This window comes from Canis lupus, chromosome 32 (assembly GCF_003254725.2).
Source record: "Canis lupus dingo isolate Sandy chromosome 32, ASM325472v2, whole genome shotgun sequence".
NCBI lineage: Eukaryota > Metazoa > Chordata > Mammalia > Carnivora > Canidae > Canis > Canis lupus.
Genome location: NC_064274.1, coordinates 2,971,524 through 2,984,328, shown reverse-complemented (window position 1 = coordinate 2,984,328; position 12,805 = coordinate 2,971,524). Strand labels below are relative to the sequence as shown.

The window sequence follows — 12,805 nt, the reverse complement described above, 5'->3', positions numbered from 1 at the left end:
TAGAAAAAATAAAAATAAAAAAAAATAAAAAAATAAACGTTTGATAGAATTCCCCTGGGAAGCCATCTGGTCCTGGACTTTTGTGTCTTGGGAGGTTTTTGATGACTGCTTCAATTTCCTCCCTGGTTATTGGCCTGTTCAGGTTTTCTATTTCTTTCTGTTCCAGTTTTGGTAGTTTTTGGCTTTCCAGAAATACGTCCGTTTCTTCTAGATTGCCTAATTTATTGGCGTATAGCTGTTCATAATATGTTTTTAAAATCGTTTGTATTTCCTTGGTGTTGGTAGTGATCTCTCCTTTCTCATTCATGATTTTATTAATTTGAGTCTTCTTTCTCTTCTTTTTAATAAGGCTGGCTAATGGTTTATCTATCTTATTAATTCTTTCAAAGAACTAACTCCTGGTTTTGTTGATCTGTTCCACAGTTCTTCTGGTCTCGATTTCGTTGAGTTCTGCTCAAATCTTAATTAACTCTCTTCTTCTGCTGGGTGTAGGATCTATTTGCTGTTTTTTCTCTAGCTCCTTTATGTGTAAGGTTAGCTTTTGTATTTGAGTTCTTTCCAGTTTTTGAATGGATGCTTGTATTGCGATGTATTTCCCCCTTAGGACTGCTTTTGCTGCATCCCAAAGATTTTGAATGGTTGTATCTTCATTCTCATTAGTTTCCATGAATCTTTTTAATTCTTCCTTAATTTCCTGGTTGACCCTTTCATCTTTTGGCAGGATGGTCCTTAACCTCCACGTGTTTGAGATCCTTCCAAACTTCTTGTGATTTAGTTCTAATTTCAATGCATTACGGCCTGAGAATATGCAGGGGACGATCCCAATCTTTTGGTATCAGTTCAGAACTGATTTGTGACCCAGTATGTGCTCTATTCTGGAGAAAGTTCCATGTGCACTTGAGAAGAATGTGTATTCAGTTGAGTTTGGATGTAAAGTTCTGTAGATATCTGTGAAATCCATCTGGTCCAGTGTATCATTTAAAGCTCTTGTTTCTTTGGAGATGTACTTAGAAGACCTATCGAGTATAGAAAGAGCTAGATTGAAGTCACCAAGTATAAGTGTATTATTATCTAAGTATTTCTTCACTTTGGTTAATAATTGATTTATATATTTGGCAGCTCCCTCATTCGGGGCATATATATGAGGATTGTTAAGTCCTCTTGTTGGATAGATCCTTTAAGTATGATATAGTGTCCCTCTTCATCTCTCACTACAGTCTTCGGGGTAAATTTTAGTTTATCTGATATAAGGATGGCTACCCCTGCTTTCTTTTGAGGACCTTTTGAATGGTGAATGGTTCTCCAACCTTTTATTTTCAGGCTGTAGGTGTCCTTCTGTCTAAAATGAGTCTGTTGTAGACAGTAAATAGATGGGTCCTGCTTTTTATCCAGTCTGACACCCTGCGCCTTTTGATGGGGTCATTAAGCCCGTTCACGTTCAGAGTTACTACTGAAAGGTATGAGTTTAGTGTCATCATGATATCTATTCAGTCCTTGTTTTTGTGGATTGTTCCACTGAACTTCTTCTTAAAGGTGAATTTTAAGAGTCCCCCTTAAAATTTCTTACAGAGCTGGTTTGGAGGTCACATATTCTTTCAGTTCCTGCCTGTCTTGGAAGCTCTTTATCTCTCCTTCCATTCTGAATGAGAGCCTTGCTGGATAAAGTATTCTTGGTTGCATGTTCTTCTCATTTAGGACCCTGAATATATCCTGCCAGCCCTTTCTGGCCTGCCAGGTCTCTGTGGAGAGGTCTGCTGTTGCCCTAATACTCTTCCCCATAAAAGTCAGGGATTTCTTGTCTCTTGCCGCTTTAAGGATCTTCTCTTTATCTTTGGAATTTGCAAGCTTCACTATTAAATGTCGAGGTGTTGAACGATTTTTATTGATTTTAGGGGGGGCTCTCTCTATTTTCTGGATCTGAATGCCTGTTTCCCTTCCCAGATTAGGAAATTTTTCAGCTATGATTTGTTCAAATACATATTCTGGCCCTCTGTCCCTTTTAGCGCCCTCGGGCACCCCAATTAAACGTAGGATTTTCTTCCTCAGGCTGTCGTTTATTTCCCTTAATCTGTCTTCATGGTCTTTTAACTGTTTGTCTCTTTTCCTCAGTTTCCCTCTTTGCCATCAACTTGTCTTCTATGTCACTCACTCGTTCTTCCACCTCGTTAACCCTCGTCGTTAGGACTTCTAGTTTGGATTGCATCTCATTCAATTGATTTTTAATTTCTTCCTGATTGGATCTAAATTTTGCAGTCATGAAATCTCTTGAGTCCTTTATGCTTTTTTCTAGAGCCACCAGTAGCTGTATAATAGTGCTTGTGAATTGGCTTTCTGACATTGAATTGTAATCCAGATTTTGTAACTGTGGGAGTGAGGACTGTTTCTGATTCTTTTGAGGTGAGGTTTTCCTTCTAGTCATTTTGCTTGGTGCAGAGTGGCCAAAAACAAGTTGTATTTAGAAAAGGAGAAAAAGAGAGAGAGAAAAAAAGGAAAGAAAAGAGAAAAAGAAAAAAGGAAGAAAAAAGGAAAAAAAGAAAAAAGAAAGAAAAAGAAAGAAAGGAAAAAAAGGGGGTGGGGGAAGCAAACAAATCAAAAAGCAAAAAACAAAACAAAACAAAACACGGGGGAGTATCTTCTGATTCTGTATACTTTAAGTCCCTTGACTTCTCCTGGAACTTGTCCGTCTAGCTGGTCTTCTGGGGGAGGGGCCTGTTGTGCTGAGTTTCAGGTGTTAGCACTTGGGGGAGCTGCTCTGCCTCCTGCCTGGTGCAGGGCTCAGTGGGGGTTGTTCACCCCGTGAGGCCCCAGGAGGAACAACCGCAGTGGCGGCGGCAGCTCTGCAGCCCTGGAGTCAGCTCCCGCAGTAGCTCCAGAGCTCTTGGTCTGCAGGGCCTGGAGGCTCCGGGGCGGGGCCGCTGATCTGCTCAGCTCGGGGCAGGAGCGTCCTTGCTGTCCTGGGCCCTCCCGGCCTCTGCCTGTCCCGGGGGAGGCCGGATCCTGGGCTGTGTCCCGGCGCCCTGTGCTCCGGAGCCTGCGCTGTTGGATTCGCACTCCTGCCCCGCAGCCCCCTCCGCGGAGCCGCCCCCGAGCCCCCCGAGCTGCTCCGGGTCCCGCCGTGCGCGCTGCAGCCCTTAGGGAGCTCGGTGCATCTCCCGGGGCGCAGGTGTCTGTTAGTGTCCCCGGGAGCCCGAGGGCATCCCCGCCCTCCTGGGTCCTGCTCCACCTCCCCACGAGCCCCTTTCCCCCGGGAAGGTCGGTGTAGCTCCTGCTTCTCCGGGATGGGGCTCTCCTGTCCTGGGGACACTCGCCCCGGCCTCAGCCCGGCTCCTCGCAGGGCCCCTCCCCCTTGGAGGCCTTTTGTGTCTTTATTTCTTTGTCCCTGTCTTCCTACCTTGATAGAAGCGCGACCTCTTCTCACTGTAGCATTCCAGCTGGTCTGTCTATCTATTTATTTATTTATTTATTTATTTATTTATTTATTTATTTATTCATTCATTCATTTATTTATTTATTTATTTATTTATTTATTTATTTATTTATTTATGATAGTCACACACACACACAGAGAGAGAGAGAGAGAGAGGGCAGAGACACAGGCACAGGGAGAAGCAGGCTCCATGCACTGGGAGCCCGACGTGGGATTTGATCCCGGGTCTCCAGGATCACGCTCTGGGCCAAAGGCAGGCGCCAAACCGCTGCGCCACCCAGGGATCCCTGTTCTCTCTTTAAATTTCAGGCCGAATTCGTAGATTTTCAGGATGGTTTGAAGGTTATCTAGGTAATTTGGTGGGGACAGGTGACTTGGGGACCCTGCTCTTCTGCCATCTTGCCCCTCCTTGAGGATTGTATGATGCCATTTATATAAATTTCTAGAAATTGCAAACTAATCTATAGTGACAGAAGGCATATTTGGTGGATCCTGGAGAAAGGGGTTGGTTAGGGTGGGATAGGAGGGAGGGATTACCAAGGGGCAGAGGAAACTTTTGGAGGAAATGGATATAGTCATTATGTTAGTTGTGACAGTTTCATGGGTGTATACGCACATCAAAATTTATCAGATTGTACATACCTTAAATACGTACAGTTTATCTTATTGTCAATAATATGGCAATTTAAAAACAACTCCACAGGCTCTCAGCACAGCCTGATCTGCGATCTGCAACCATCTGGTACACCCCCTTTCCTCCTCTCTGAGATGACTCCCTCACTTCCTCCTCTCTTCTTAAACCTCAGTGTTCTTTACTTCCCATTAGTGCTTAGCTTCTCATTTTATGGAGAAAGTAGATTTAATCAGGTTCTACTTTGTCATCCATCTCAATCTCCCAATTCTCCCCTCACCTATATCCATACACCTCTGCATGCCTTCTTCTCTTGCTGGATGAACGCTCTAAGCTTCTAGTGAAGGCTGGCCCTTCCCCTCCTGTCTTGAATCTATCCCCACTGTACCCAATGGCTCAGCTCTACAGACTTCCCCTGGTTCTGCTGCAACGTTAAATTTCACCTAATAGACCAAGAGGGTTACTCCCACCAGCACACACATATCCTGAAATATTTTCCAGTCTAAAATCCAAACAAATAAGACTTCCTTTAACTTTGTATCTCTTTCTAGCTACTGTCCCTTTCCTCTGACATCCTTTATAATAAAACACCTTAGGCATAGTTTATCCCTGTTGTCTCTACTTTATATCCTCTGTGTCTCATGGTCTGATCAGATTTTAACCCCTCAGTCCCTGAGCCTGCTCTTTGTCAAGATCATCAATTGCTAAATCTTATGGCCCATTCTCAGTTTCTTAATTTGAACATGAAATTCCAAATTCTCTTCCCTTTGTGATAATGTTAGATTCTGTCCTTAGCATCCTCTCTTAAAAATGCTTTCTCTTCACTTTGCCCAGTTCCTAGATAGATGGTGCTGCACTGTACACTGTCTGAGAGCAGAGGTTACTTTTAATCCTCTGCTATAATCTCCATGCTAGACCAGAGCCAAGCACATGATAAGAGGTGAATTAATACTGCTTCAATAAGTGAACATATGGCACAACACAGACGATCTCAGGTCTGAGGTGGGTACAGGATGATATACAGTTGACTCTTGTTATTCTGGGTAAGTATGCTCTATAAAGTCACAGTGAACACCAAGTTAGTGAATACTGAATCACTGCTCCTAGGGGAAATACAGGATAAAGTTCCCACAGCCTCTGGTCATAACATTTTCATTGACTGACTAATACCTAGCCCTGTTTTATGCATGTTTCTGTTTAAAACATCTTATTTAGGGGAACCTGAGTGGCCCAGTCGGTTAGGCATCTGCTTTTGGTTCAGGTCATGATCTTGGGGTCCTGGATCAAGCCCCAGGTCAGGCTTCTTGCTGTGCAGGGAGTCTGCCTATCCCTCTCTATCTGCTTCTTCCCCAGCTTATGCTCTCTCTCTGTCTCTCAACTAAATAAACAAAATCTTTAAAAAAATTAAAAAAAAAAAACACCTTACTTAGAAGGCATGTGGTGTAATGAGCACTGGGTCTGATATAAGTCTGAGGAATCACTGCCCTCTACCTCTGAAACCAATAATACATTATATGTTAATTAATTGGATTTAAATAAAATATAAAAAATAAAAAAATAAAATGATAAAATACCTTATTTAATATATTGTTAATTCATAGAACTCATGGCAACAGCACCTAAAACCTACGCCCAAGAAAGTCTATCTGACCTAAGGTACCCACCTCATGGGCTTCCTGTTCTTAGGAGCATTAGGCAGCCCCTTGGCGCTATGCTTGGGAGCCATTATAAACTGCAAAATCACCAATGAAAAAGACATAAAAATAAAAAACCGTGGCACTACCCAGGCCATGAAAAGGATACTTGTTTATAGTATGAAAGCTGGAATAAGAAGGCAGAGTGTTGCCTTGCTCGGCCTGAGCCAGGAACGTGTGTGTCAGATGACTCAACACTTGGCCACTCTGCCTGTTTGCAAATGACCACGAAGGCATCAAGAGAACTGATTTTGCAGCTACAAATAAATTACAGCGAGTAGGCGAATTTAGAAATAATGAGGATCTACCGTCTTTCCCTACCTTTCTGGGGCATGTGCAGTGCAGGCCAGAGGCTTCTCTCCGGGGTCAGCCCATGGCTGCGTGGGCTGCACGGTGCACGGGATCAGGTAGATGGTGTACTCCCCCGAGTAGTCCTTCCTGGGAACATGCAGAGCAGACTGCGGTTACACGGGGCACTTGACAGATTATTTACTGACCCAGAAACATATTGACTTCATTAAACAGTTTTTAGATGGTATTTATGCTCAGCATCTACGAACTTTACGAGTCTGCAAAAACACAATTTTCAGGAATTCATCACTGACTACTTCAACTGTCGGGTATTATCCAGAGGTGTTAGATAGAGCTACTTGCCTCTATCCCGTTCCAGTCCTTTTCATGAGAAAAGCTGAGAAAGGCATATGATTTATAAAGACCTCAAAGGCTCTATGAAGATAAAACAAACCTGACCCCTTGATGAAACTTGTTTGACGATTTCTGTTTAGTGTTTCTTGCTGATAGATACCCTGTTTAACACATTCTCAACTGCAAAATATTTTATTAAGATATGGACATGTCAGCGGCTACTCTGATAGAAGTGGTGGCAGATGCCTCAGAGTTAAAGGACACCCCATTCCAGAGAGTGCCTGCACCCCCATTTCCTTAGCATTCAGTTTCTGGGATCCTCTTCCAAACTCTACAGGCTCAGCCCTTCACAGAGTTAAAGAACAATCTCTCTTCTCATAGGAGACTAAGCACTGTAGATTCTCTATTTGTGGTAGATCACAGAATTCTGTAGGTTATGACACCAAGAGCATGGAGCCTTTGTACTTTCACCTACATCATTTCCCACACTTTTCATGGAATAGCAGCCCCAGCCCTGGCAGGCTGCCTGGAAGATAGCCAGACAGCCAGAGACTTCAGGAAGATTCTTCAAGAGTCTTGGGAGGCTGCCATCCACTCAATGAAGAGTGCATGGTTATGAATCTTAATTATAACTGTTGTGGGCAATCTGTGACAGTTCCCACATTTGCTGTGTTTGTTTTTTGACCATTTCTTTTGTATTTACCTATGTATTCATAAAGCGATAGCAAGGATTTAGTTAAACAAATAAACAAATAAGAGTTTTATGACACATCCTGGGGTCATTTTAGTGGAATGGCACAAGTTAGAAACTGTGAGACAGTCTAGATCTGGCTTTGCTCCATTGCTGCCACAAGTGTATGATTTTTGACAAACCATGCAAACTTTCATGGCTTAGTTTCTAAGCCCCTTCCTGTCTGAGTCGCTATGTCTGCAGTTTACAGACATGCAGATCCTACATGATCCCTATCTTCCTCCAAACCTTGGACCAGCAGGAAATGAGACCTTATACCTCATATTTGAATTACACTAAAATTGACATGTATAATGTGAATAGTAACCCGTAATTAATAGAAATACTTAGGCAGAATTGTCCATGCCTAACCCTTCCTTTCAAACAGGCCAGATCATGTCACTCCTCTGCTCAAACCCCACTGTGGCTCTAGGGGAATGCACCAGGGTAGATGTCGAAGTCCAAGCACAACAAGGCCCACATGGTGGCCCTATCCCATCCCCTTACTCCTCTGACCTCACTGTCTATCATCCTCTTCCTTGCTCACTTCACCTCAGTCACACCAGCCTCCTGTCTATTCCTCAAGATGCGAGAAATGCTGCCAACTCAGAAATTCGGCCAGGAATGTCTTCCTCTGATCATCTGCATAGCAAACTCCCTCACCTTCTTCAAGTATTTGCTGAAATGTGCATTCTTGATGAGGCCTACTTTGAACATCCTAATTAAAATCACAACGTCTTTCTACTCCTGATTCCCCTTACAGTCTGCTCTAAATCCTTTATTTTTCCATAGCACTCCCCACCTTCTAAAACGTTCTGCTAGACTTGTTTATTATGGCCACCGTTTTGTGTCTTCTTACTTTGCTATAGATGCTGTGTGGATCTTTATTTTATTCACTGATGTAGCTAAGTACCCAGAACCTTTCCTAATACCAGTAAATGCTCAATAAATATTTGTTGAACAAATGAATGCAGGACAAAGTACATGGCCTTTCAAGCTGACAGTCCTACTTTTCTCATCCCTAAATATGATTGAGGTCCATTTCCTCACTATCCCTGCAAATATGTCAAATAAAACCTTAGATGCAGGTTTTTAATTCTATAGGTCTTCTCTCTGAAAACTAGATATTTCTCATGTTGCAACAGGGAGCATGAGCTGCCCCACCTCCTCCAGGAAGCCTTCCTTGTACAGTTCCCCAGCCCTGCATGAACAGCTATGGTCTCAGTGTTCTGTACCTCTCACAGTGCACAGAACACAACATGTTGGATGTTGTTCTACACTTTGCCGTTTATCTATATATTTTTATCTTCTTACCTGAAATGTAAGCTCCTAAAGGATGTTTATTCAACACCTACCATGTGCTAAAACTTGCAGCTCTGAGAATTCAAGATCAATCAGGCATGCTTTTACCCATGGAAAATGGGACTCTACTTAGAGCATTTAATATAACAAGCTGTGTTACAGTGGAAGCTGGAACAAAGTGGAAAAAGGAAGAGCTTCTAGCACCATTGCATGGGGAGTCAGGGAAGGTATCACAGAGGGGTCAGTATCTGAGTATTTGAGCTGTGGCTCAAAGGCGTTCCAGGTCTTCAAGAGGGAAAGAGCAGGAAGGGCAGAGGAAACTGCAAGGGCATGGAGGTACAGATGGTCTGGTACGTTCATGGGCTGGTAAGATACTTAATGTAGTTCAGAAGGTTGGGTTTGAGATCAGGCTAGAGGTGAGGGTATGGGCTTTGAATAAAGAATTTTGACTTCATACAGGAGGCAGTGGGGAGTTAGCAGAGGATTTAAAGAGGACAGTTTCTGTGTCCATACATTAGGACAAAATACACGTATAATCTCATGAGCTTCTAGGAAGCACAGCCTTTGACGATTATTACATATTGATTTCAAAGGAATCATTATTTAAAAAAATACCTGATATAAAACCAAAATCCACAATTAAAGAAATCTTTTTGAAAATAATTCTTAAGATAATCTGCTACTTCTTAACTATAAAGCTGGAACAAGAAACTCATGCTAAATATCAATTTTAATCTCATGATCTATAAAATGAGGATAATAATATTTATGACAGGAACACCTATTCCTGTCAGGCGTTCTCAGGGTGGCTCAGCAGTTGAGCATCTGTCTTTGGCTCAGGGTGTGAGGATCAAGACTCACATTGGGCTTCCTGCAGGGAGTCTGCCTGTGTCTCTGCCTCTCTATCTCTCATGAGTAAATAAGTAAAATCTTAAAAAAAAAAAAAAAAAAGTATTCATGACAGACTCTTGGTTGCCTTATGGTGATAGTTTTAATTTTGTTTCTCCTATTCTTCCCTGTTACAAATGAGATATTTTACCATATTTAACCAATTCCTATTTTACCTCTATTTTGGGTGTGGGAAGGAAATAAATCTTATTATTTATTTTGCAGAAGATTGGACCATAAGGAGTGATATCTGGACCTAATAACCAGAGATCGTGGATTTTGAACTGGTTGTAGTGATTGGATTGAAAAGTTTTTATTATACTAAGGGTTTTTTTTTTTTTAATGATTGATTGGTTGATTGATTTATGAGAGAGCATAAGGGAGTGGGGGCAGTGAGAGAAAGAGAGAATCTCAAGCAGACTCCCTGCTGAGCGTGGAGCCTGACATAGGGCTCAATCTCACCACCCTGAGATCATGACCTGAGCCAAAACCAAGGTGCTGAGCCACCCAAACACCTCACCACTTCTTGGTCTTATCCTTGTGATAAGGATAGCTACTTCCTGGTTTACACAGCACAAGCTGATCTGACTTTCTTTCTTTCTCTATTTGTCACAGGGTTATTTCTATTCCCCCCACCCCTTATAATAGAAATACAACCTTTGAGAAAAAAGCCATATTTCCCAAGCTCTTGAAAGAGACTGAGACCATTTCAGACCCCCCCCGAACACCCCTATCTTGTATTCACCTGTTATAAGAGCTCGTGGCTCTCCAGAGTTGATATGGAGAATCAAAAGTCTGAGCACTCCATAGTAGCTGCAGGTCAAATTCAATTCCTCCTAAGTGATCAGGAGTCAGTATGAATGATTTCACATCAGGGAGGGTGTGGTGCTCCATCACAAACTGTCCTATTTCAAGGGGAAATACACACACTTATTTGTGAGTTTTATCGTGCTTGAGATGAATCCCTTACTAAAGCCTTAGCACCGAATTAATATTCTTCTACCAAACAACTAAGGTTATATCTATTCTCTCAGCCCTTAGAATATATTCCACCCTGGCTGACAGCATGGCATCTCACCTTAGTCTATCAGCCTACTCAGGATGGTCATTATGGTCATGTATATTTATAAACAACATGAATGTTCATTGTGAAAATGGTATGAACATATTCATAATAATAGGGATCCTTATGTGACAATGAATGTCAAATGTACTTAGCTTTGAATTCAAAAAACATGTTTCTTAGAAGCAGAAAGGTCTTGGTGTTTTATAGACAGGAATATCAGTTTCAGATTTAAAAAAAATTACATTTGAAGCCACTTAAGTCTTCGGAGGAAGGAGACAATTGTAAACATCACTGAAAAGGTAAAGGTTACTCAGCAAGACATTTCTACTCTTTAAAACTGCAAAGTGAGCTAAATAGGATCTCTTCTGAGAGTGTAAAATAAAATCAAAATTAGATGATGCTTTTCTTAAGCCATTCTAGTGTGTGAACAAACCCTTCTAGAACAGGAATGTCAATTGTGTAATCATTGCTCTAATTAGCTAAATAGGATCTCTTCTGAGAGTGTAAAATAAAATCAAAATTAGATAATGCTTTTCTTAAGCCATTCTAGTGTAAAACTGCAAAGTGTTGTAAATAAATAAAAGTAGAGAGAGTTTTAGATTGAGAGACTAAGAAAATGTAACAGCCAGAATGTAATATGTGAATATTGATTGGACCCACTTTCCTCTTATATAAACAGATATTAAATAAATGTAAAACAATATAAAAACAATTGGAAAAGACATTTGTAGGGACAATAGAGAGACTATGAATAGTGACTAGATCTTATTGGATCAATCTTAAATATCTTGGATGTAGTGATACTATTGTGATGTGTAAGAGAATGTCTTTGTTCTCAGGAGATGCCTACTGAAGTATTTAGGGTAACTTGACATGAAGTCTGCAACTTGTTTTCTTTTTGTTAAGATTTTTATTTGAGAGAGAGAGAGAGAGAGAGAGAGCGCGAGCATGAGTGGGGTGGGGGGAACAGCAGAGGGAGAGGGAGAAGCAGGCCCCCTGCTGGGCAGGGAGCCTGATGTAGGGCTCGATCCCAGGCCCCTGGGATCATGACCTGAGCGGAAGGCAGATGCTCAACTGACTGAGACACCCAGGTGCCCTTGCAACTTGTTTTCAACGTGTTACAAAAAAATGGGTATGCATGTGTATATAGATACAAACATATACAGCAAAATGTTAACAAATGTCGACTTTATTTTTCATTGTTCTATTCTTTTGCCTTTTGTCTATGTTTGTGATGTTTTTAAACAAAACATTAGGGGAAAAAATGCATTGATAGTACCTCTGAATTTGGCATGGGTCTTGAATTCAATGACGAGACGGCCGTCCTCTCTAATGTAGATTCTTATTATCTGAAGCCTTGCAGAAAGCACACTGTCTGTCTGGATTCCTGGGCAGGCAATCATACACAAACATCCAAGTCAGAGCAAGGAGAAGGTCTTCCACATAGTAACCTACATATGATGCCCCAGTGATACCTCGAAGTAGAGCCGCAGAGTAATTTGAATACAAGAAAAATGTATATATTCATATGAACACAGAATCTATTTAGACCCATTTGCCAATTAAACCTGTACAACAGTTCATTCTATTTGTTTTTGTTGTTACAGTTCCATTCTCATTGACATAGTTTCTTCATATCTGAAAATGCCACTTAGCCCAGAGTCAGGGCCCTAACCTGCAGCCAAAAAAAAGTCCTTAAATTCTTACTATCAACCTTATAGCAGGATGTGATTATAGTGCATCTGCTTCAGACTCTATTTGCTTTTCCTCATGAGGACACCTTTCATGACGACTCAACAGAACCATAAGCAACATCCTAGTGGTTACATTTAATATTCAAACCAACGGAGGATTCAAGATCAGCTTGTAGAGAGCCAGCCATATATGGCAGGACATGAGTAAACCACAGCTTTAATGAGGGTGGTTACAATCATGATGCCCAATGAGTTCGGCATGACCCCGAAGTTAAGGGTAACCTAAGGAGGGGTGCAAATAATATTTAACAAGAACCCCAAAGCTCAAGAAATTATCCAATCCAGAGTATGAAAACTTCCTGAAATTGTTTTCCTATGAGTAATACAAAACACATGATTTGAGCTTAAAGCGCTCAACAGAATAAAGGACTGTACTTTCTATTACTGGAGTTGAGGTCCTATCTAAAAAAAAAACTTTTGTAGCTATTTAGTATCTCTGCCTCAGATCAAAATAAATCACCTCCAGGGAGGCAAGGAGGAAGAATGGGAGCAAAAGAAGTAAGGGAAGATGAGTCTGGGGCATCACATGGTAGCAGTGGGAAAGGGTGGTTTACAGGAGACACGGGGAAGGTGTGAGCTCCTAGCTGAGAGGCTGTCGCCAATACATAGATCTGTGGCTCCTGAAAAGAACCACATTCATATATGCTGATTCAACTAGAAGGCCTCCA

The 12,805-nt window shown here is 41.6% G+C and overlaps 1 protein-coding gene across 1 annotated transcript in view; it reads right to left on the bottom strand.

Annotated features, from left to right (window-relative positions):
• The window catches only part of FRAS1 (Fraser extracellular matrix complex subunit 1), a 434,524-nt gene that overhangs the window by 18,425 nt on the left and 403,294 nt on the right, over window positions 1–12,805 (bottom strand). The window contains exons 68-70 of the mRNA XM_049104909.1: window positions 11,663–11,770; window positions 10,063–10,222; window positions 6,074–6,190 (exon numbers count right to left, since the gene is read on the bottom strand). Coding sequence (XP_048960866.1) covers window positions 6,074–6,190; window positions 10,063–10,222; window positions 11,663–11,770 — 385 coding nt within the window. The remainder of the gene's footprint in view (window positions 1–6,073; window positions 6,191–10,062; window positions 10,223–11,662; window positions 11,771–12,805) is intronic.